This window comes from Curcuma longa, chromosome 1 (genome assembly GCF_044706935.1).
Source record: "Curcuma longa cultivar G26 ecotype Majalengka, Jawa Barat chromosome 1, ITB_CL_G26_1.1, whole genome shotgun sequence".
Taxonomy (NCBI): Eukaryota; Viridiplantae; Streptophyta; class Magnoliopsida; order Zingiberales; family Zingiberaceae; genus Curcuma; species Curcuma longa.
In genome coordinates this window covers 10,510,387-10,536,508 of record NC_133861.1, presented here as the reverse complement: position 1 = coordinate 10,536,508, position 26,122 = coordinate 10,510,387, and the positions used below count along the sequence as shown (strand labels likewise).

The 26,122-nt window shown below is 37.0% G+C and overlaps 4 protein-coding genes across 4 annotated transcripts; 2 read left to right on the top strand and 2 right to left on the bottom strand.

Moving 5' to 3' along the window:
* Positions 1 to 684: 684 nt before the first annotated feature.
* LOC141840405 (uncharacterized) lies at positions 685 to 2,514 on the bottom strand. The gene has a single exon (XM_074728384.1). It carries the CDS (start codon positions 2,235 to 2,237, stop codon positions 1,023 to 1,025), a length of 1,215 nt encoding a protein of 404 aa, XP_074584485.1. The 5' UTR covers positions 2,238 to 2,514; the 3' UTR covers positions 685 to 1,022.
* Positions 2,515 to 4,717: 2,203 nt separating this feature from the next.
* On the top strand, positions 4,718 to 5,233 carry LOC141824024 (uncharacterized). Its single transcript, XM_074711249.1, has one exon. The coding sequence runs from the start codon at positions 4,718 to 4,720 to the stop codon at positions 5,231 to 5,233; it is 516 nt and encodes a 171-aa protein (XP_074567350.1).
* Positions 5,234 to 5,664: 431 nt separating this feature from the next.
* LOC141826908 (protein DMP2-like) lies at positions 5,665 to 6,300 on the bottom strand. Its single transcript, XM_074714254.1, has one exon. It carries the CDS (start codon positions 6,295 to 6,297, stop codon positions 5,707 to 5,709), a length of 591 nt encoding a protein of 196 aa, XP_074570355.1. The 5' UTR covers positions 6,298 to 6,300; the 3' UTR covers positions 5,665 to 5,706.
* A 1,846-nt stretch (positions 6,301 to 8,146) lies between these two features.
* On the top strand, positions 8,147 to 25,220 carry LOC141830572 (RNA-binding protein Y14A-like). The gene is made up of 4 exons (XM_074717977.1): positions 8,147 to 8,469; positions 21,167 to 21,303; positions 22,439 to 22,584; positions 24,938 to 25,220. Exons 1-4 carry the CDS (start codon positions 8,199 to 8,201, stop codon positions 24,984 to 24,986), a joined length of 603 nt encoding a protein of 200 aa, XP_074574078.1. The 5' UTR covers positions 8,147 to 8,198; the 3' UTR covers positions 24,987 to 25,220.
* The last annotated feature ends 902 nt before the right edge of the window (positions 25,221 to 26,122 follow it).

Sequence of the window (26,122 nt, the reverse complement as noted above, 5' to 3'; positions counted from 1 at the left end):
AAAAATCTACCGTAAATCAATGCATCTGATCATTCTCAGAGTACAGTCCATGATTTAAAATTTTCTCAAATACACGTGCGTCTTCGTAAATCGCCAACACAAAAATGGTAGGAGCACTTTCCAATAAATCAATAACAATATATGTTTTTGTAAAATTGAGCGGAACATAAAGCGCGTCTAACTTCATTAAAAAGTAACAAATGCCTGAAAAAGTGAGGTAATTTCGACGTTTTAAGCGGACCTCGATACATTTTTTAAAAATCAGTTTCAGAAATCAAATCAGTTAATTTGAATTTGATAACTTAAAATTGGCACAAGTAAATATTAATTTTCTGTTTATTTAAGTTTAATCTATTTAGTTTTAAAATATCTATCAGCATAGATTTTAATTTTTTGTATTTCTCGAAAAATAGTCAGATGAGATGAGATGAGCATGGAGAAACATTGTTGGAATAACAAAAATTCTTAATTGTTTGGTGACCAGAGTCACCGCCGGCGAGTCATAATGGCCGCCCTCCTCACCTTCCCCCTCCACTTCGCCCTCTCCCACCTCGGCACTCTCTCAAATCAATAACATTAATGATTTCAGGACATAACAACAAATATTCCATACACGATGCATACACAATAAATAATATTATCGTCTCTTCACCAACAACTTATCATACATTTAGTTTTCTTTCTTAAAAATAATAACTCAATTTCATACAATATGAAATATGAACATAGATAAATAATATAACTATCTCAAAGGGAAAAAAAAACCATGTTCTAAGCATAAAACATGGGAGCTTAATTAGAAGCAGAACCCACCACAAATTCACCATCCCTTATTATAAATAAAGTATGTTATTAGTAAACCTTCTTCTTCCTCAGGTAAAACTAAAATCAATTGTAAAATTTGATCACTCTAAAAATGATTTAATTTTTTTTAACTCATTACCTTTTTACCTTTTACTTCAAAACGGAGTGTGTTCTTGGTGCCCGTTCCAGTTCGATCCAGAAATGGCGTGGCCGAGCAATCAGCCTCGCAGCTCGGGGCACTGGTCGAGGGGGCGCATCCTCTGCGACCCTGCCTTGAGCGGGCAGGGCGTGTCGATGGGCGGCACCATGCAATTGTAATGCAGGCAGAGCGAGGTCCCCGCTGGGAGGGCGGCGATCGCCGGACCGATCTCGATCCCTGTCAAAAAGTTGTGCTGCAGGTAGAGCAGTTGCATGCCATTGTTGAGCGCCTGGACCAGGCGGCTGGGTACCACCCCGGTGAACCTGTTGTTGTTGAGATAGAGGCGGCTCACCGAGGCCAGCTGCGGCGGAATGGACCCCCAGAGCCGGTTGTAACTCAGGTCCACCACCGGGATGACGACGTCATCTTGCGAGGGCTCCACTGGTCCGGAGAAGGCGTTACGCTGCAGCTGGAGCGCCCTGAGAGGGAAGCCGAACACGGCCCCGGGGATCGGTCCGTAGAGGAAATTTGAGCTGAGGTCGAGGAAAGTGAGTCGGTTGAGGCGCCGAAGCACGGTGTCGACTCTGCCGTTGAGGGCGTTGGAACCGAGGGAGAGGTATTGGAGGGAAGGAGGAAGCGGCGGCACGGGGCCGGATAGCTGGTTATGCTTGAGGTTGAGGTGTAGGAGCGGGGAGGAGGTCAGGAAGGGAGGGAGGGAGCCGGAAAGTTGGTTGTGGCAAAGGATGAGATTGGAGAGCCTCGGAGAGGAGGCGATAGACGCCGGGATCGAGCCGGTGAGCTGGTTGTAGCCGAGATCGAGGGTGCGAAGGTGGGAGAGACCGGAGAGGCTTGCGGGAACGGGACCGGAGAGGAGGTTCTTGCTAAGAACAAGGAAGCGGAGCTCGGAGCAGCTGGAAAGGGCGTCAGGAATGGGACCAGTAACGCGGCCAGGGACGAGGGAGAGCTCGGCGAGTGCAGAGAGGCGACCGAGCGCAGGATCAAGTCGTCCCTTGAGTCCTGGCATACCGGCGCGCGGGTCGCCGAGCTCAAGCGCTACCACATGATCCCGGACGCAGAACACGCCAGGGAAGTTGCAGGGGTCGCCGGTGAAGTCCCAGGCGGAGAAAAATTCAGAGCCGGGCATGTCATCGAGGCTCTTACGGATGGCCTGCAGGGATAAAAAATCAATCGGGTCCAGGATCGCCGTCACGCCACTCAACGACACCGCCACCATCACCGCCGCAACCATAAAGCATCGGTAATCCGGCAAGCAACAACACCCAATCGCTTCCATCAGCACCACCTCCTCTGCTTTCGCGGTTACTCCGCTTGCTTCCTCTCGCAGAGGACGGTTTAATAAAGGAGGGGCGGGCGATGCAGTGTTAATGTGCGTGAAAGTCGGGGAGGCGAACACCACCTTGCTCGCCCGCTTTCCCTCGTGGGGAAGGGATTGAGCGCTTTAATGGGGGAAATGTAAAGGAAGACAGAGTGAGATTGCAGAGAAAGAGAGAAGAAGAAGATTTGGAGAAGAAGCTTTGCTCATTGCTTCTTGATCTCTTCTTCTTCTCCTGTTTATGGTAGCAATCGATGTTGGCTTGCTGCTTGAAGTTGAGGTAGATAAATTGGTCTCTCGTTATCTCCCCACCAATAGACATGATCCGGACGGAAGGTGGTTGGGCAACTATTAACTTACTAAACTCTGTTGTATATGCCGTATTATCTTTATAGACTAGAAAATGATTGTCCGAGCCATATGCCTCGTCGAGGAGGTGGCAGGCCTCGCCGCGAAGACCATGTGACTTGGCCTCGGTGTGGGGCGCCACGTCGCCTGCTAGACCGCTGTTTTGGATAATCAAATGGGTCCCATGGAACGCTGGGAAGGTACATGGCTGATAGATTAAGTAAGAGAGGGTAGAATGTGGCTTCGCTTTGGATGGGTAGATGACCGATCGAGTAAGTTATTGGGGTAAGTAGGGCAGATGTGGAGTTTTTTTTTCTTTTTCACTTACCACCCCGTAGAAATCTTCCATTTTGGTTATCTTCTTTCTGAAAATTACCTTCTTCTCTCTCCTTGCCAATAAATATGATCAAATTATTCTCCCAATATTCAAAAAGTAAGTTTCGCGTAGATCTCTGAAAACTTTGGAAAGAAAGCAGATTTTTTTCTCTTTTTGTCAATTAAAAATTTATGGCACATCGTAATTGTACAGAAAGGTCCTAAGTGGAAGGCGTCCTTGGGGCCTAGTCCAGTGGTAAAGATACATCAATCCTCAATTAAATATATTTATACTCTATTTAATGGAAAACACATATAATATGGTACAAAATATGATTATCTATGGGCTTGGGTTTATTGACTGAACGGTTATATTGCAAACGTAGTATGAAGTATGATTATCCATGAATCTGAATCCATTAATGGAGCATCGAGTACTCAAATGGAGTATGATTCTCATCAATATCAGTGAGTGATATGTAAAGGTCGATTATTAGTGTCTAATAAAATAAGTATTTATTGAATTTATTTAATAATTGATGAAAAATTTTTATAAGATTGGATTGATTATTTTCAAAATTCATCCATTTAAAGAATTTGATAATTAAATAAAAAAATAAATAAAGCAGAACCTTCTATAATTGGTTACTTATTTTCTCTTTAATTTCGTCCTCTCACGTGACGTCCTTCTGAGAGTCAATGAATTGAAGTTCATGCAGGAAGTGTGACTACTGACAACTCCCTTTTTTTTGTCTTCTTAATTGCGAAGTTATATTTTCATTTATTCTCGGTCTATTGGTAGTCAACTCGGTGTCCAATTTACGCTGTCGGAGCGAGTGAAAATATCTCAAAAAAGACAATTTTTTTTATTTTCGGAATTAAATTTTGGGTTTGACCAGATTAATGCTAATTTAGCCAAATCCATACCATTACGAGTGGTATTAACAACACCCCTCGTGAAAGAGTATGTTGTACCCCAATGTCTACTTCCATGTACGATCTCGGACGTGGTATATTGGAAAAAACCAGTACAAGTCACATTTCCGTCCAGGTAGCTTGCCAAATGATTAAGTAAAAAAGTTTTTGGTTAAGAAACTCAAACCGTTAAAAGCAGAACCAATTTTTTTACCTCAAAATATAGGATTAAATTGTCAAAAGTTTCTCTTGATTTTCATGACATATATGGCGATTTAAAAATAAAAGAAATTTTATCAGAATGACTCTTAGTACCATTTGACGCATGTTTATCTATATAGGTATGACCACGTCGCCGGAGGGAATTCATCATTGGCCTCCAATGCGATGATAGATTTCCACGGCATGATGTAAATTTTATCATACTTTGTTTTCTATTTTCTTCAAAAGATTTTATATTTTTAAAAGATTTGAATAAATTCTTTAATTCATTCCATAATTTTATTAAAGGTATAAATCTGTCAAACGACTGGTCGAATTTTGTAAATGAGCGGATAAAATTAGATTTAAGGATATTGATAGCCGAACATAAGGTCTCTTCGTTTCTGGGGAAGAAACGCTAATTTAATTATTTTCTAACAAAACAAAAAACAAAAAAAAAAAAACCGACCGGATGTGTCTCCCGGAGCAATGGAACAGCCAACCCCGATGTGGGGCCCGCAGCGGACCTCCACTTTCAGCCATCCACGCGCCCTCAGGACCCTCACTCAAGAAGGCACCTACCTCCATAAATGCTCGTCTCCTCGACCTGGACGCCTGGCTCCTCACGTTCCAAATCTCTTCTCTACTTCTCCTCTGATTCGATGACCAGAAGAGAAGGAGAAGAAGAAGAACAAGAATTGAAGTGTTCGTTACGTCTTCCCCATCCCCAATTCGCCCTCCCAAACCGGATCTTTAAGGACATCGCATCGATCTCCGCCATGGGAACCGAGGTACTGCGGCCCCAGGACTGTCTCCTCCGCCACCCCAAGCCCTTCCGCCAGACCAGAAAGCCTTCCTCCAAGCGCATCGTCTCCAGACGAGGCGAGTGTCTGCAGGGATCCAAGGCAAGGAAGCGTGAGATCACGGCTGCCAGCGTCGTATCGGAGTGCGTCCCAAGGCGGTTGGCGCGGGATGTGGCCTCGAGAGAGGTACGGGTGAAAACGGTATCGGCGTTGCCTCAGGACGTGTACGCGGGGTCGGCGTGCTCTCTGTCGCCGTCGCCGCGGGCGTTGCCGCTGCCGAGATTCTCGATGAGGACAGAGGAGTCGACGGCGGCAGCCGCATCGGTGGATCCCTTTGCCACCAGAGACTTGAGGCGGTTGCTTCGGCTAGAATGACATGCCTTAGATCGCGATTCATGGGAGAAAACGAGGGAGGGACAACCCTAAAATTCAATCTTTTGTAGGCCCTTTTTCTTCTCTTCGGATCAGAATCGAAATTTTATTGCTTTCTTGTATCCCGTGCGAGTTTTATTAGCCCGGATTGAGTTATAGGAACTTGGATGATAAGTGCCAAAAAGACAGGAAATGTAAACGAAGCGAATGAGGAAAATTGAGTCGTGTAGACATTGGGTTGGTCCCCAAATCTCATTCATTCCTGGTGGAATCTAATCTGTGAATAATCACAATAGTTTGAGTTGGTTATAGAATTTTACTTTAATCTATTTTCTTCCCGAGTTTCTTAGTTTAACTAATGCCTCGCTTCGGTGTGAAATCTTTCATACACGATACGATCAAATAGTCAATTTTAAACTGCTATACACAAAACGTAATACACCACTTGGTTCCTTTTCCTCTTCCGATCGATTCCTTCATTCAACACTCTTTTCTGCAGCAGCAGTACGCGTCGACGGCGGATACCCGATTCCATGCCTATTTTGAGGAAACAGCATGAAGACGACTCCGGCGACTGCGCCGATCACCGGCGGCAGCGCAATCACTAGCATCTTCTCCTCGACAAGTAGCGCCGGGTAGAAGCACGTCACTGTGTTGTTATCCAGCAGCGCGACCGCCGCGAACACGAGCAGCGAGAGGGCGGCATGGGCGAAGTCACCCAGCCGGAGCTTGTACTTGGAGAGGTCATTCCTCGCCGCGGCGCCGGGGTCGGAGAAGAGCCAGATCCCGCGCGCGGTCACAATGCCGTAGTACAGCTTGCCGTCCGCGGGGTCGAGGAAGCTGTCGGTGAAGCAGGCGAAGGTGCAGTTGAAGGCGCAGACAACGAGGAGCACACCGGAGAGCCACCTGTTTACGGTGGTGCACTGGCCGACGTTTGTGAGGAGCGGGCTGAGGAACTGGAATAGGAAGACAGTGCCGCTGGGGAGGAGCTTGATGAGGTCCCCGACTCCCTTGAAGGTGCGTTCAGCGATCGTCGCATCACTTCTGGAAGAGAGTTCTTTGGCCATGGCGATCGGTTGCTGTGCGTTCGCATTAAGAATGTTGCCTGGAGGCATTTATAATGAGATGGTAGAGAGAGTTTGCTTGCAAGTATTACCACTGCCTGAACGAATGGCATTGTTTTGCTTGCACTCGTTGGATACTTATCTGTTGCTGTTTCTCTTAACTTTCATGATATACTCAAAGTGACAGTATTCTTTTAAAGCACGGATCTAGTGTGAAAGGCGATTTCACGAAATGCTAAAGTCCCTGAACAGACATTTAATCTCAGTCATTTCGTAAGAGATTAAGACCAGACAGAACAGAACAAGTACAAGTAAAGGTGACAAATCACTATAACGATGAGTTCGTACAAATCACTATAGGTCGTAGTTCAATTTGGAAGAGAAATAGTAGTTCAACTTGGAAGAGAAGAGTACTCTAGCCATGAACTTATTCAAAACAAAGGTAAAGAATCTACACCTTATTTGTGCTGCATCAAGGAAGAGAAATAGTATTCAATTTTATTTACGCTTCAGATAAAGGATCAAATTAAAAGAGCTCCTCCAACGGCAATTATATCACTCAGTAGAACCAAGCGCAGAGTCTTGTGCTCGCTGAACTGAACTGAGGTCTTTACCACCCAGTCTCTAGAAGCTGAGTCTTTCTCAATTATTGCAAGTAATCCATCATTTACATGGTCTTTACCTTAGAACTTTTTTGTGGCATAAGAAGAGGTAAATCATCTTGTAACTTGTGAGATGAATACAATAATGTAATGTATATTTGACCAATGACATAGGCAAGCTTGCCAAACTATGCAAAACTAATGCCAATTCTGTACTTGTTATCTGTAATTTGTCTTCTTCACACACTGGGTTTCCCATTTTTGCTGTCTGCAAACATTTTGGATGTGTTCCTAATACCTGCCTAAGCAATTAGTATCTAGGCTGTACCACAATCCTAAAACAACTAACATCAACAAGATCATATAATGGTCTAGTATGAAAAGAACAGAACATGGAGAATGTTGCAACTAAAGAAACTAGGGTTAACAACTAATAACGAGAATAACAATAGCAAAAAATTAGAGTTGATGGACAAAAGTAAACCGGGATTACATTCAATTGGCCAGACTAATAAAACCTTTAAAAGAAGAAATAGCTGCTTATTTAGGATACAGTTCAGAATGGAAAGCTGCAAACAGATTGTTGAAAGTAAATTAGTGTGTTAAAAACATCACTGTGGTACGTTAAAAAAAAACACTCAAAATCATAATTGATGTCGATACTCGATACCATCCTAGTTGGATGTGAATGCACGTTTTTTGAAGGATAAGCTAGATTGGAAGATATACAGATTTATTGTATTGTTTTCGTGCGGACATTGATGAGTAATGTTTAATGGAAATCTAAATATAAAACGACATCTTGCAAACAGTTTTATGCGGGAAAGCAATGGAGTTTTTTGTTTGGTTTGGTGGTGGGGGAATGGGGTTGGGTCTTCAAAGCAATGGCGTCCGTGGAAGCTATCAAAATATGGATATGGATTTGATTTCCATCAATAAACTTGGACCTCCTATTTAAATTAGGAGCCAATAGTAATTCAAAATGATAGATTTGTTGTTACTAACTAATTAGAAAATAATATTTAGTAATATGATAAAAATGTATGTAATATTTTAGATTTGTTTTTAAAATTTTGTATACAAACAATTTTTTTACCATAAAATTTCAATAATATTTAGTTAATTAATATAATCATATTTAGCCATTTAAGTAAAAAGTAATTTTTTAAAAAAAAATTAGAATAATGAAAATAAAATAGTTTGACCCATCGTGGAGCGGGGGTTCTCAATTTGCCAACTCAAATCCTATAAACGAGCAGGAGGGGGGACAGAGAGAGTGAGAAAGACAGAGGTGCGAAGACGATGGCGGCTGTCGTAGGGGAGGTGGACGTGGTGGATTTCGAGCCCGACGAAGATGATCTCATGGACGAGGACGTTGGAGCTGCTGAGGCCGACCCCTCCCCTGCCCCGAAGCTCCGATCCACGGTCGCCGGGAGCGGCTCCACTGGATTAGGACCCAGGAAGACCAAAGGTCGCGGTTTCCGCGAGGAGGCAGGTCCCAATCGCAGCATCCGTATGTCCGCCAGGGATTTTGATTCCCTCGACTCCGATGGAGGCCCCGGGCCGCAGCGGTGTAAGTTGGGGAAACCCTAACCCTAATACCGCGCTTCCTTTTTTGTTGTCTTTTGGATTTCTAAGGCTTCTGGTTGAGCATAACTCTCCATTTTGCATGTTTATCTTACTATTTTTCCATTTCCCAACCTCGTGGGTTATTTTCTCTATAAGAAAAAATCTTATTGAAGCAAGAATGAAAGGTTGAGGGAAACTCCTCCAAGATATGTTAGATGGTGTCGATGATGCTCCTATTTCGTAAAGATCAAAGTCTAATGGTAGTCAGTAGTAATGCAATTTCACTTCCTGTTTGGAGCGTGGTGTTATGCATTTGATTGATTAGCTGCATTTTTAGCTCGGCACTCAATTCTTTGCAATATTTGTACACCGTGTTTGGATTTTGATGTTCTGGATCTAATTGGTTAGCTGCATTGTTATATTATTTAAATCAAGTCAAAAGAAATTAAGATAGAGTATTCGTAGTCAATGGATATGTTTTGAATAAATGATGGACTACGGTTAAATCTAGATGCATAAGTTTAGGATCTATAGCATAATTTTAGGATCAGATTAGTTTTTCATAATGCTATATAAAGGCATGTATAGCCTATGATTGAAATCAAGTTCTCATTCATCTGCAATAAAAAATACATTCATTCTCCACTATTTTATTTTGTCTCTTCTTCATTTAAGTTGTTGATACCAAGTGCTTTGTTTTGATTTTTTTTTCGTCGAAGTGCTATCAAAGTGGTATCAGAACAGGTTATCTTCTAGCTCATTTTTTCTTAATAGTAAATATGACAAACAATTTTAATGTTGTTTGGTCTGGTCCCAAATTAGATGGGAAGCTCGATTATAATTATTGGCAGATAATGATGTCTACACGTTTGAAAGCTTAAAATCTTTGGAGCTCTATTGATCCGGGTCTTTCAGAAGGAGCTGATGCAAACTCTCAACGTCGAGATCAACTTGCGTTGGGGCAAATTCATCAAGGAGTAGATTATTCAATTTTTGGCATGATAGCAAATGCCAAGACGACAAAGGAGGCGTGAGACATCTTAAAACTCTCATACAAAGGAGTTGATCGAGCACAAAAATCAAAGTTGCAATTGCTACGAAGGTTATACGATCAATGTGAGAAGACCTCTACAGAAACAGTTGAGCAATATTTTTCACGTCTTACTGATCTTGTCAATAAAATGAGATTATATGGAGATAAAGTAGATGATGATGCCGTAGTTGAAAAGATTCTTCGAACCATACCATTGAAGTATGATCATGTGGTGGCCTCAATTCAAGAATCACATGATATTGAACTGCTAACAATTGCAGAATTAAAAGGTATGATAGAAAGTCATATTGATAGGATCAAAGAAAAGACGGAAACACCAGCAAATGTAGAAGCTTTAAAGAGTCAGGTTACTCTTAATACGACTGACTCTAGTCAAAGAGGAGGAGGATTCAATAGAGGTCGTGGAAGAGGAAGAGGATATAGAGGAAGAGGACGAGGTAATTGCTCAAATCAAGGAAAAGGTGGAGATAATGTCAAACAAGATAAGTTTTCGGCTCACTGCTATAATTGTGGAAAATATGGGCACTTTGCAGATTGTAGATACAAGAAATTCAACAATCGTGGCAACCAGACAAATATTCTTGGAAATTATGGTGAGAACTCTAATGAAGCTGAAATTTTACTTTTGACTAGTAACAATTTACCTGCAGATGAGAATGTATGATTTTTGGATACTGGATGTAGTAACCATATGTGTGGAAGAAAAGAGCTATTCTCGGAGTTAGATGAATCAGTTCAGTCAGAGGTTACTTTTGGAAACAAGACAAAAGTACCAATTTTGGGAAAAGGTAAAATTTATATTCAGTTGAAAGATGTATTATATAGAAAGTCATATTGATAGGATCAAAGCAAAGACGGAAACACCAGCAAATGTAGAAGCTTTAAAGAGTCAGCTTACTCTTAATACGACTGACTCTAGTCAAAGAGGAGGAGGATTCAATAGAGGTCGTGGAAGAGGAAGAGGAGGATATAGAGGAAGAGGACGAGGTAATCACTCAAATCAAGGAAAAGGTGGAGATAATGTCAAACAAGATAAGTTTTCGGCTCACTGCTATAATTGTTGAAAATATGGGCATAAAATTGCAGATTGTAGATACAAGAAATTCAACAATTGTGGCAACCAGACAAATATTCTTGGAAATTATGGTGAAAACTCTAATGAAGCTGAAACTTTACTTTTGGCTAGTAACAGTTTACCTGCAGATGAGAATGTATGATTTTTGGATACTGGATGTAGTAACCATATGTGTGGAAGAAAAGAGCTATTCTCGGAGTTAGATGAATCAGTTCAGTCAGAGGTTACTTTTGGAAACAAGACAAAAGTACAAATTTTGGGAAAAGGTAAAATTTATATTCAGTTGAAAGATGTATTATATAGAAAGTCATATTGATAGGATCAAAGCAAAGATGGAAACACCAGCAAATGTAGAAGCTTTAAAGAGTCAGGTTACTCTTAATACGACTGACTCTAGTCAAAGAGGAGGAGGATTCAATAGAGGTCGTGGAAGAGGAAGAGGAGGATATAGAGGAAGAGGACGAGGTAATCAATCAAATCAAGGAAAAGGTGGAGATAATGTCAAACAAGATAAGTTTTCGGCTCACTGCTATAATTGTTGAAAATATGGGCACAAAATTGCAGATTGTAGATACAAGAAATTCAACAATCGTGGCAACCAGACAAATATTCTTGGAAATTATGGTGAAAACTCTAATGAAGTTGAAACTTTACTTTTGGCTAGTAACAGTTTACCTGCAGATGAGAATGTATGATTTTTGGATACTGGATGTAGTAACCATATGTGTGGAAGAAAAGAGCTATTCTCAGAGTTAGATGAATCAGTTCAGTCAGAGGTTACTTTTGGAAACAAGACAAAAGTACTAATTTTGGGAAAAGGTAAAATTTATATTCAGTTGAAAGATGTATTATATAGAAAGTCATATTGATAGGATCAAAGCAAAGACAAAAACACCAGTAAATGTAGAAGCTTTAAAGAGTCAGGTTACTCTTAATACGACTGACTTTAGTCAAAGAGGAGGAGAATTCAATAGAGGTCGTGGAAGAGGAAGAGGAGGATATAGAGGAAGAGGACGAGGTAATCACTCAAATCAAGGAAAAGGTGGAGATAATGTCAAACAAGATAAGTTTTTGGCTCACTGCTATAATTGTGGAAAATATGGGCACAAAATTGCAGATTGTAGATACAAGAAATTCAACAATCGTGGCAACCAGACAAATATTCTTGGAAATTATAGTGAGGACTCTAATGAAGCTGAAACTTACTTTTGGCTAGTAACAGTTTACCTGCAGATGAGAATGTATGATTTTTGGATACTGGATGTAGTAACCATATGTGTGGAAGAAAAGAGCTATTCTCGGAGTTAGATGAATCAGTTCAGTCAGAGGTTACTTTTGGAAACAAGACAAAAGTACAAATTTTGGGAAAAGGTAAAATTTATATTCAGTTGAAAGATGTATTATATAGAAAGTCATATTGATAGGATCAAAGCAAAGACAGAAACACCAGCAAATGTAGAAGCTTTAAAGAGTCAGGTTACTCTTAATACGACTGATTCTAGTCAAAGAGGAGGAGGATTCAATAGAGGTCGTGGAAGAGGAAGAGGAGGATATAGAGGAAGAGGACGAGGTAATTACTCAAATCAAGGAAAAGGTGGAGATAATGTCAAACAAGATAAATTTTCGGCTCACTGCTATAATTGTGGAAAATATGAGCACAAAATTGCAGATTGTAGATACAAGAAATTCAACAATCGTGGCAACCAGACAAATATTCTTGGAAATTATCGTGAGAACTCTAATGAAGCTGAAACTTTACTTTTGATTAGTAACAGTTTACCTGCAGATGAGAATGTATGATAATCATATGTGTGGAAGAAAAGAGCTATTCTCAAAGTTAGATGAATTAGTTCAGTCAGAGGTTACTTTTGGAAATAAGACAAAAGTATCAATTTTGGGAAAAGGTAAAATTTATATTCAGTTGAAAGATGTATTATATAGAAAGTCATATTGATAGGATCAAAGCAAAGACGGAAACACCAACAAATGTAGAAGCTTTAAAGAGTCAGGTTACTTTTAATATGACTGACTCTAGTCAAAGAGAGGAGGATTCAATAGAGGTCGTGGTAGAGGAAGAGGACGAGGTAATCACTCAAATCAAGGAAAAGGTGGAGATAATGTCAAACAAGATAAGTTTTTGGCTCACTGCTATAATTGTGGAAAATATGGGCACAAAATTACAGATTGTAGACAAGAAATTCAACAATCGTGGCAACCAGACAAATATTCTTGAAAATTATGGTGAGAACTTTAATGAAGCTGAAACTTACTTTTGGCTAGTAACAGTTACCTGCAGATGAGAATGTATGACTTTTGAATACTGGATGTAGTAACCATATGTGTGGAAGAAAAGAGCTATTCTCGGAGTTAGATGAATTAGTTCAGTTAGAGGTTACTTTTGGAAACAAGACAAAAGTACAAATTTTGGGAAAAGGTAAAATTTATATTCAGTTGAAAGATGTATTACATAGAAAGTCATATTGATGGAATTAAAGCAAAGACGGAAAACACCAGCAAATGTAGAAGCTTTAAAGAGTCAGGTTACTCTTAATATGACTGAATCTAGTCAAAGAGGAGAAGGATTCAATAGAGGTCGTGGTAGAGGAAGAGGAGGATATAGAGGAAGAGGACGAGGTAATTACTCAAATCAAGGAAATGGTGGAGATAATGTCAAACAAGATAAGCTTTCAGCTCACTGCTATAATTGTGGAAAATATGGACACAAAATTGTAGATTGTAGATATAAGAAATTCAACAATTGTGGCAACCAGACAAATATTGTAGGAAATTATGGTGAAAACTCTAATGAAGTTGAAATTTTACTTTTGGCTAATAACAGTTTACTTGCAGATGAGAATGTATGATTTTTGGATACCGGATGTAGTAACCATATATGTGGAAGATAAGAGCTATTCTCGGAGTGAGATGAACCGGTTCAGTCAGAAGTTACTTTTGGAAACAAGACAAAAGTATCAATTTTGGAAAAAGATAAAATTTATATTCAATTGAAAGATGTATTATATAGAAAGTCATATTGATAGGATCAAAGCAAAGACAGAAACACCAGCAAATGTAGAAGCTTTAAAGAGTCAGGTTACTCTTAATACGACTGACTCTAGTCAAAGAGGAGGAGGATTCAATAGAGGTCGTGGAAGAGGAAGAGGAGGATATAGAGGAAGAGGATAAGGTAATTACTGAAATCAAGGAAAAGATGGAGATAATGTCAAACAAGATAAGTTTTCGGCTCACTGCTATAATTGTGGAAAATATGAGCACAAAATTGCAGATTGTAGATACAAGAAATTCAACAATCGTGGCAACCAGACAAATATTCCTGGAAATTATCGTGAGAACTCTAATGAAGCTGAAACTTTACTTTTGATTAGTAACAGTTTACCTGCAGATGAGAATGTATGATAATCATGTGTGGAAGAAAAGAGCTATTCTCAAAGTTAGATGAATTAGTTCAGTCAGAGGTTACTTTTGGAAATAAGACAAAAGTATCAATTTTGGGAAAAGGTAAAATTTATATTCAGTTGAAAGATGTATTATATAAAAAGTCATATTGATAGGATCAAAGCAAAGACGGAAACACCAATAAACGTAGAAGCTTTAAAGAGTTAGGTTACTTTTAATATGATTGACTCTAGTCAAAGAGGAGGAGGATTCAATAGAGGTCGTGGTAATCATTCAAATCAAGGAAAAGGTGGAGATAATGTCAAACAAGATAAGTTTTTGGCTCACTGCTATAATTTTGGAAAATATGGGCACAAAATTGCAGATTGTGGATACAATTGATTCAACAATCGTGACAACCAGACAAATATTCTTGAAAATTATGGTGAAAACTTTAATAAAGCTGAAACTTTCTTTTGGCTAGTAACAGTTACCTGCAGATGAGAAGTTATGACTTTTGAATACTGGATGTAGTAACCATATGTGTGGAAGAAAAGAACTATTCTCGGAGTTAGATGAATCAGTTCAGTTAGAGGTTACTTTTGGAAACAAGACAAAAGTACCAATTTTGGAAAAAGGTAAAATTTTTATTCAGTTGAAAGATGTATTATATAGAAAGTCATTGATGGAATTAAAGCAAAGACGGAAAACACCAACAAATGTAGAAGCTTTAAAGAGTCAGGTTACTCTTAATACGACTGAATCTAGTCAAAGAGGAAGATTAAATAGAGGTCGTGGTAGAGGAAGAGGAGGATATAGAGGAAGAGGACGAGGTAATTACTCAAATCAAGGAAATGGTGGAGATAATGTTAAACAAGATAAGCTTTCAGCTCACTGCTATAATTGTGGAAAATATGGGCATAAAATTGCAGATTGTAGATACAAGAAATTCAACAATCGTGGCAACCAGACAAATATTCTAGGAAATTATGGTGAAAACTCTAATGAAGCTGAAACTTTACTTTTGGCTAATAACAGTTTACCTGCAGATGAGAATGTATGATTTTTGGATATTGGATGTAGTAACCATATATGTGGAAGAAAAGAGCTATTCTCGGAGTGAGATGAATCAGTTCAGTCAGAAGTTACTTTTGGAAACAAGACAAAAGTACCAAATTTGGAAATATTCAGTTGAAAGATGTATTATATAGAAAGTCATATTGATAGGATCAAAGAAAAGACGGAAACACCAGCAAATGTAGAAGCTTTAAAGAGTCAGGTTACTCTTAATACGACTGACTCTAGTCAAAGAGGAGGATTCAATAGAGGTCATGGAAGAGGAAGAGGAGGATATAGAAGAAGAGGACGAGATAATTACTCAAATCAAGGAAAAGGTGGAGATAATGTCAAACAAGATAAGTTTTCGGCTCACTGTTATAATTGTGGAAAATATAAGTACAAAATTGCAGATTATAGATACAAAAAATCCAACAATCATGGCAACCAGATAAATATTCCTGAAAATTATGGTGAGAACTCTAATGAAGTTGAAATTTTACTTTTGGCTAGTAACAGTTTATCTGCAGATGAGAATGTATGATTTTTGGATATTGGATGTAGTAACCATATGTGTGGAAGAAAAGAGTTATTCTCGGAGTGAGATGATTCAGTTCAGTCAGAGGTTACTTTTGGAAACAAGGTAAAAGTATCAATTTTGGGAAAAGGTAAATTTATATTCAGTTGAAAGATGTATTATATAGAAAGTCATATTGATAGGATCAAAGCAAAGACGGAAACACCAGCAAATGTAGAAGCTTTAAAAAGTTAGGTTACTCTTAATACGACTGAATCTAGTCAAAGAGGAGGAGGATTCAATAGAGGTCGTGGAAGAGGAAGAGGAGGATATAGAGGAAGAGGACGAAGTAATTACTGAAATCAAGGAAAAGATGGAGATAATGTCAAACAAGATAAGTTTTCGGCTCATTGCTATAATTGTGGAAAATATGGGTACAAAATTGCATATTATAGATACAAGAAATTCAATAACCGTGGCAACCAAATAAATATTCTTGGAAATTATAGTGAGAATTCTAATGAAGTTGAAACTTTACTTTTGGCTAGTAACAGTTTACTTGCAGATGAAAATGTATGCTTTTTGGATACTGGATGTAGTAACCATATGTGTGGAAGAAAAGAGCTATTCTCTCGTTGCAACCAGACAAATTTTCTTGGAATTTATCGTGAGAACTCTAATGAAGCTAAAACTTTACTTTTGATTAGTAACAGTTTACCTGCAGATGAGAATGTATGATAATCATATGTGTGGAAGAAAAGAGCTATTCTCAAAGTTAGATGAATTAGTTCAGTCAGAGGTTACTTTTGGAAATAAGACAAAAGTATCAATTTGGGAAAAGGTAAAATTTATATTCAGTTGAAAGATGTATTATATAGAAAGTCATATTGATAGGATCAAAGCAAAGATGGAAACACCAACAAATGTAGAAGCTTTAAAGAGTCAGGTTACTTTTAATATGACTGACTCTAGTCAAAGAGGAGGAGGATTCAATAGAGGTCGTGGTAGAGGAAGAGGATGAGGCAATCACTCAAATCAAGGAAAAGGTGGAGATAATGTCAAACAAGATAAGTTTTTGCCTCAATGCTATAATTGTGGAAAATATGGGCACAAAATTGCGATTGTATATACAAGAATTTCAACAATCGTGGCAATCAGACAAATATTCTTGAAAATTATGGTGAGAACTTTAATGAAGCTGAAACTTACTTTTGGCTAGTAACAGTTACCTGCAAGAGGATGTATGACTTTTGAATACTGGATGTAGTAACCATATGCGTGGAAGAAAAGAGCTATTCTCGGAGTTAGATGAATCAGTTCAGTGAAAACTCTAATGAAGTTGAAACTTTTGGCTAGTAACAGTTTACTTGTAGATGAGAATGTATGATTTTTGGATACTGGATGTAGTAACCATATGTGTGGAAGAAAAGAGTTATTCTCGGAGTGAGATGAATCAGTTCAGTCAAAGTTTACTTTTGGAAACAAGATAAAAGTATCAATTTTGGTAAAAGGTAAAATTTATATTCGGTTGAAAGATGGTTATCAAAATTTTATATCTGATGTCTTTTAAGTTCCTGAACTTCATCAAAATTTATTAAGTATGAGGCAATTATCAGAAAAGGATTATAAAATATGCATTATTCAGGGGTATTGCACTATAACAGATAGAAAAGGGAAATTGATAGCAAAGGTAAAGATGTCTCAAAATCAATTATTTTCTTTGAAAATTCAGCATAAATTTTTTCTTGCTTTAGTTCTGAGATTTTGGATGATTATTGGTTGACATATGCGGTTTGGACACTTTCATTTTTCTGGATTAAATTATTTAGAGAGAAGGAAGCTTGTTTTTGAGTTGCCTGATATTATGAAGCCTAATCATGTTTGTGAGACTTGTTTAATTGGCAAGAAGCATAGATAACCTTTTTCTGTAGGAAAGTCATGGAGAGCCACAAAACAGTTAGAACTTGTTCATTTAGATTTGTGCATAGTGGAAGTTCCATCAGTTGGAGGTAATAAATATTTTATTACTTTTATTGATGATTTGAGTCGAAAAACTTGTGCCTATCTTCTACATTAAAAGTCAAAAGCATGTGATATTTTCAAGCAATTTAAGTTATTTGTTGAAAAACAAAGTGGACTTGCAATCAAAATTTTAAGAACAGATAGAGGTACAGAATATATTGTTTGTGATGATTTTTTAAAGAAGCATGATATTCAACATTAAGCGACAGCTAGATACACTCCACAACAAAATGGGGTGGCTGAGAAAAAAAATAGAACTATTATGGACATGGTAAGATGTATGTTGAAATAAAAAAATCTGCTTAAGCATTTCTGTGTAGAAGTTGTATCTTGTGCTATTTATGTGTTGAATAGGTGTCCAACAAGAAGTGTTCAAGATAAGACACCTGAGGAAGCTTGGAGTGGAAGAAAGTCGACTGTCAAACATCTCAAGATCTTTGGTTGTTTGGCATATGCACATGTACTGGATAAGTTTAGAAAGAAACTTGATGATAAAGGTGAGAAGTGTATTTTTATTGGTTACAGTGATACATCAAAAGCTTATAAGTTATACAATTCTGAAACTAAGAAAGTTATTATAAGTCGTGATGTGACTTTTGATAAACATGGTAGTTGAAGTTGGTCTATTGAAAAAGAAAAGTCAATTGTTGTTTCTGATGTTCCCAATGATTTTTTGGATGAGTAACCTACTCAAGATAATGTTCAAGTTTTTGTACAATCTGAAGCACCAACTAGGAGATCACAACGCGAGTGTCGATTACTAGCTCGCTTGCAAGATTATGTATTAAGTAATGATAAAGACCTTTTTGATGAAGAAATTGTTCAGTTTGCTCTTTTTGCAGATTGTGATCTCATATCTTTTGAAGATGTTAAAAAAACTCATTGGTTGAAGGCAATGGATGTGGAAATTCATGCCATTGAAACTAATGGTACTTGGGAATTGATTGAATTACGTCCAAGAAAAGAATCAGTTGGAGTAAAGTCGGTGTACAAGACAAAGTATAAGTCAAATGGTGAAATTGATCGTTTTAAAGCGAGGTTGGTTGCAAAAAGTTACAAGCAAAAAGCAAGTATTGATTATTTTGAAGTTTTTGCTCCTGTAAGTAGACTGGATACAGTGCACATGCTTATTTCACTTACTGCTCAAAATAATTGGAAACTCTGTTAAATGGATGTGAAATCTACTTTTCTAAATGGCTTCTTGGAAGAACAAATATATATTGAACAATCTGCAGGATATGTGAAGAAAGGGGAAGAGAATAAGGTTTACAGATTAAAGAAAACATTATATGGTTTAAAGCAAGCTCCGAAAGCATGGTATAGTTGTATTGATTCTTACTTTATTGAAAATGATTTTTTGAAATGTCCTTATGAGCATGCTTTATATGTTAAACATACTGAATCTGGTGATACACTCATAGTCTGTCTTTATATTGATGACCTGATTTTCATCGGAAATAACTTAAAGTTAATCACAGAATTCAGTGAGACTTTGATTAGTAAATTTGAAATGACAGATATGAGCCTAATGAGTTATTTTCTAGGACTTGAAGTTATTCAGATGGATGATGGGATTTGTCTCACAAAAGAAATATGCTTCTGATATTTTTAAAAGGTTTATAATGGAGTGCTCCAAATCGGTTCCTACTCCCGTGATTGAAAATATAAAGTTATCCAAAGATGAAACTGGTAATAGTATGAATATTACAACTTATAAAAGTTTGATTGGGAGTCTAAGATATTTAGTTGCTACATGGTCGGATATTTCTTTTGGAGTTGGAGTACTTAGCAGGTTTATGGAGAAACCAAAGGAGTCACATTGGGTTGCAGTAAAGCGAATTCTCAGATATGTCAAAGGTACAATCAATGATGGAATTTTGTATTTTTCTAATAAAATTGTCGCACTTGTTGGATATACAGATAATGATTGGGCCGGAGATGTTGAGACTAGAAAGAGTACATCAGGATATGCTTTTCATCTAGGTTCAACTATATTTTCCTAGTCTTCTAAAAAACAAGTGGTAGCACTTTCAACAACAGAAGCAGAATCTATAGCGGTAATAAATTGTGCTACACAAGCAATTTAGCTAAGAAAAATTTTAGATTTTCTACGACGCAAGCAAGATGGCCTTACGATAATTTTCTGTGATAACAAGTCAATAATTGCATTATCTAAGAATTCAGTATTTCATAGTCGCAACAAGCATATAGATATCAAGTATCATAAAATCAGAGAATGAGTTGCAGAAAAATAAATCAACATCCGAGTATTGCCCTAGTGAATATCAAGTTGCAGATATCTTTACAAAACCAATGAAGACAGATAATTTTCTCAAGTTGAAGAAGACGATTGGGATGACTAATATTTGTGACTTGGTTTAAGGGAGACTATGTTATATTATTTAAATCAAGTCAAAAAAATTAAGATAGAGTATTCGTAGTCAATGGATATGCTTTGAATAAATGATTTACTACGGTTAAATCTAGATGCATAAGTTTAGGATCCGTAGCATAATTTTAGAATCAAATTAATTTTTCATAATGCTATATAAAGGCATGTACAACCTATGATTGAAATCAAGTTCTCATTCATCTGCAATAAAAAATACATTCATTCTCCACTATTTTATTTTGTCTCTTCTTCATTTAAGTTGTTGATATCGAGTGCTTTGTTTTGATTCTTTTTTATCGGAGTGCTATCATGCATTATTAGCTCAATGCTCAATTTTTGAATTCCTTGTCCAAATCCATCATAAATCTGTCGTTCTCTGAGCATAATTATGTCCATTGTGATTGTCTAAGGGCAAGATTTTTTTATCACTGACGTTATTATGAGGCTTGATATAAATTGAAAGGAAAGTGTTGAATTTGGTGCAGAGAATGTCCCAACAACAGCCTTCATATATCTACATGTGAATTCAACCCTGCATGCATGATTGCGTTTTTTTTGTGTAACTTTGTATAGGCACTTGTCTTCTGCACTTTTATTTATATGCAGTTTCCTAAATTCTGGCATAATATTTGAGTTGTTAATCAAGAAAAGTATCAGAAGAGATGTTTGTCTACTTATTTTTTCAACAAACCAGAAGAGCGTTATAAATAAGTGAGGAAAACATAAAAAAATTTAGCATAAAAATCTTTGTGCTAATCCAGGATTTCAGTCACTGACTGGACTTGGACTGAAGACAAACTCAAATGTAGTACATAACTTATAATTTGTGAAAAGTGATGGTATTCCTTTTTGACAACTTTGATTTCTATCCGTCGAAGAACTTGTCAAGTTTCTAGTAAACAAGATATTCATCTTTCTTAGAATAGTAAATTTTGAACCAAGTGAACATTTGATTTTATTTGTAAGAATATTTTATAACTTGAAGTATGAACTAATACTAATTGTCTAGGTTATTTGTCTCTGTGATAGATAGTATACTTGTGAATTTTTTTCTTGTACATTTTGCTGCTTGTTCGAGAAGGTTACTATTTTATATTGTGTTTGCTCCATTTTTGTGATGAAGTCTAACTTTTGCTGAATGATGCCATTGCTGGGATTGTATATGACAAGTGCAAATTTCGTATTACAGCTATTGAGGGATGGATTGTGTTGGTAATTGGACTTCATGAAGAGGCACAGGAAGATGATCTGCACAATGCCTTTCGTGAATTTGGCCAAGTAAAAAATTTGCATTTAAATCTTGATCGTCGCACTGGTTTTGTCAAGGTAGGTATAATAATTTCTATAAACTCAGTAAAATAATCATCTTCAAACATTTTTATCCTCGTTAAAATTATCATGGATTGTTTTAGAATGATATTTGAACACCAAAGTAGTGTAGAGAAAACTTTAAGCATTGTCAATTCTCAATACATATTATTATGGACAATTGTATTTCTGTAGACCTGAAATTTTACTGATTTGGAGATTGTCCTTGGATATGATAGTAGTTATATCAGTAATATTTTTTGAATTGAAGGGAGGCAGTAATTCCTTATATTTTTAATAGGATGATTACTAGTAGAATTCATAAAAATATGAAAGAGCATTCAGATCAACTAATGGTGTTATTTGACTTGAGATTGTCAGTCATCCCTTTGGCAATGATTCTGGTGTCAACTGTCATTCACAATAGCATATATCGTCTTATTCTGTGATTGATGTTTTCTTCTATCTATTTGTCGTTGAACATTTTTTCTGTTGAGCAAACTTCATGTTATACTAGTTCATATTTTAGATGCAATATTACACCATCCTGGTATCTTGTCATGCATATTAGTCCAATATTGACTAATAAATTATTTTTCTAGCTATGCAGTAATGTAACACAGTTTATGCTGCTTGCTTTATGTATCCTTTTTTTTACAGCTTTGAATGCATTTACATTTATGTATATATTAAATGCAAACATGAACATAGTTCAAAATTTTCAAATCATAATGGATTTGACATCATATTGAATCTATAATAGAATGTGAATCGGGCATACTATTTTATTTGTTGGGATATATATGGATTCCATCTGTTCTAACATTATTAACTTAAATACGAGATTCCTGTGGTTGTGGTTATTGGCACTGATAGGTTGTTACATAATGATTTGTTGGACAGGAATTGTTTAACACTAGGTTCTTGTTGGTTCGTTAGGTACTTCATAGATGTTATCTAGAGTTGTTTCTGTTAAAAATACATCTTGTGAAGTTGTTTTAAATACTTTCTGAGAATAAGATCCAGAGGAAGTAGACAAAATTAAGCAAGTTCTTCGATACTTCAAATGTGATTAGATTACTGAAATATGCATGTCATTTTCTTTTTTTTTTTTTGTCATTAAAGTTTTGAAATGCACATTTTTCTTCTTTAGGGTTATGCACTGATTGAATATGAGAACTTTGATGAAGCCCAAGCTGCAATTACAACACTAAATGGAACTGAGCTCCTTACACAACCAATTTTTGTTGATTGGGCCTTCAGCAAAGGTCCTATGAAGCGTAGACACACAAGGAGAAGGTAATGCCATATTAAAATATTTCTTTTTTACTTATTTGGACAGCATATTAATTGTTCTTAGGAATCCTAGTATGAATTTAGATTGATTTCATCTATGTTTCAATGTTAAATATATTTTAGCACTTTTTTTTATAATCTTTTTGCTAGTACATTTTGCAGCTTGTTTTTGTGTTCTACATCACTGGAGACATGCCTCATCGATATTCTTATTAACATACTACTGAATAGATTCCATGCTCCTCCCTTCCTTGAGCTTTCATTTTTTTAATAAAAATATTTTATGAAAATGCAGCAGCCTTTTTCCAATTTGCTTTGTCTACTCCAAAGTATGAAGAATACCCACTTTGATCGATTTGACTTCCTTTATCTTCAATCTTACTATGTAAATCCTACATCACCTACGTGACTCTGACTTAGCATGCCCTGAGCGAGTCAATGAAGTTGAGAATATTTTTATCTAGGACAGAGTTCTCAATAGCCTAGTGCAAGTTTACCCTACACGGCATTACTTTCTTGCCTTCTCTGTTTCCTCAACAAAGAAGCTGCTGATTTTTCACTTACATCTTCCTCATTTTTGGCTGTAGATCAGCATCTTCTACATTCATGCCCTCCCTTTTGCCCTGACAGTGCCTTTCCATTCCTCTTCCACCTTTATCTGTCTTCCATGCAAGTTTAATTTTGGCTTCAATATCCCTGTGCGTGAGCACATTGACTTCCAACTTCACCATGATAAGCTTGATTGTAAGGTGTGGACTAGTAATGTGCTGGCTAAAGACTGTCTTTGGTAAGCCTTGGCTCATGGTGCACCTGCCCAAAGTCAGGGTCTAATTTTAATGAAACAGATGGATATATGGATCCATCCTTCCTTCAATTTATCCATGTAAATAAACAGGGTCGTAAGCTAGAATTCATAAGAGCAAGAAGGATTATCATGTACTTTCTTTAATCTTAAACACATGTCCGATTTCTTGGGAAACATTGATTCAGCCTTTGCTAATACCAATCCAATTTGCACAATTTTTATTAGTATCAATTGATTTTAATAAATTACTCATGCTTCTTTATTTACTTCAGAATTGCTCTCTAAACTACTGGATTTGATTAAACCATTATTTCTTTATTTTTGTGCATTTTTTTGTGACCATAGAGGATTTAAGGAGGTGGCACTTAGGCATTGGTTTCTAGTTATTTCTGTGATTCAATCACTTTCTGGAGAAATTGGTGTCTCTGTCTTAACCACAACCACATCTCCATAATAGTTTCATCTTCTTCACCAATTGCTCAAGTATGTGATCTACTCATATCCATACAACTTAAACCAGCCACCAATTGTATGCCTCCTCCCTTGCTCCATTCAGCCAGCCATACTTTATTCACTCTGATGTGGATGCAGTTTCCTCAAGCCCCCTCAGTGGGATGTTTTCTTAATTGGATCTTCATTCCAAACCTCATGTGTGGCTCACTCTTTGCCCCCATTCACCAACTAATACAATGTGTCACTCCTTAGCCCCAAGTTGCCACTCAATTTCCCATGTTCTCCCGCTTAGCCTTGGTCACCACTCATTCACTGCCGGGAGAGGGGACACAGGGCCTCTGTTCCCCCTTAGACAATTTCAAATAAGATGTTATACCTGTTTTTATTTTATTTTATTTTCCATTGCATATGAATTAATTTCAAATGTAGAAACCTGTTTACAAAACTGGAAAGTGATTAATAGAATTGCATATGTTCTCTTTTCAATTGTATTTTTTTTATATAAATTGGCAACTAGTTTTTATTTATTGATTCAAATGAGCTGTACTTGTATCTATTTTGTTTTTTTTGTATTTTTAATATGAATTAGTTTCAAACGTGTAAATCTCTTTAGCAAGCTAGATGGAAGTGATTAATAGAAAATTTTATACCTGTTTTCTTTTCAGTTATATTGTATGAATTAGCAAATATGTATATTCAATTATATTCTATCTTTCATGTATTCATATATTTTCTGATTATGGTGGTTTTTTAGATTTTTTTTTACTTTATATACTAAACTATAAATCTACTGTTAATTCGTTTGGTAGATCATGTATGTTTAATATGCTCAAATTTGTGCATACACATATTAGAATTGAATTCTGTTACTATTATTTATTTGTTTAAACGATCTATTTGAATACCTTATGGTGCTGTGTTTTAGAAAATTTGGCCATCCTAATGTCATGTATTGTGTAAATGCTGAAGTTACAGATTGTATTTCAAAGTTGTAGAATTCAATGATCCCTTCACCATATCACCAACATTTCTAAGTGTTTAGAAGCCCCTCTTAAATAATTGTCACTCTCTATCTTAGAATTGTGTGTCACACTACAGATCCCCACGAGCTCATCGTTCAAGGAGTCCTCCGAGGAGGAGATACTAAATCTGCTTTGCTTGACAAGCTGTGATTTGGGAGGTTATCTCTATTTGAATTTGATGTGGAAGCACACTTCTGGAGATGTTGAAAGATTTAACTATGAGAATGTAAAGAGTATTCTTGCCTGTATTTCCTGTTTAATGCTACGTTGTCTGCTTTAGATATTCCCTGCAAACAACCGAATGATGTTAAACCGTGTGGCAAGCAATGGCGTAATCAAAATCCTAAACTACCTGGACTAATTAGTAAAATTGACTAGATATTTTAATTTTTTAAAATTTAATTTAATATATTGAATTAAAAATTGTTGGGCTACACTGGGCTGGAGCCCAGTATGGCTACGCCAGTGGTGGCAAGTTGTTCTAATACATCGCTGCTATGGTTAGTTTTAGTAATTTCATTGATCTCTGTTGACTGTTGCCATTCACGATGATGTGATCTTTTTAACCAATGATATATTTAGTTCCTGGATAACAGAACTATCCCAGCCTCTCTGATTTACAGATACATTGGATGTACATGGAATGAATTTCTAATGTTGCATTTGCCGCTTCCGGCCACAGGTGATTAGAATGGACTCGGAAATTGCTCTTTGATCAATATAAACAAGTCCGTAAGTCTTTAACCGACAGGAAAAAATATATTGAAAATACTTCAATATCTCTGGGAACTCTAACTATCCACGAATTAACGACCTAATCGGAGGGTCCTGTTCGATCATCAAATGTTGGATGATACAAATGTTGGACGATAAAAAGCTATTGTTTTGGTCAGATTTCAATCGCCAGAATTGAATATTCTTTAGGAAAAGGGAATAACAAAAGGTGCCCTAGAAAATTCTACGGGGCTTTTCCATGGCATTTGCGTCGTCGAAATATGCCATAACGTTATTAAGCATTTTGCTGAAGTTAGATGTTTCTCCTCTCGAGAGTTTTTATCTGTTCTCTTTAATTATGCATGGTTGACAGCAATGGCTTCTAAACTGACCTAGAAGTTGAACAAGCCAAAGGAGGAACAAAGGATCCAGTTATATATAGAAAAGATTTTATTTAATTATGCATGATCAAACCAGTACAAACAGGAGTGGCTTTCTCCTCAGGTTTCTTAGCTGAAATCCAAGGCAAAGCTTTATTGGCCCTGTA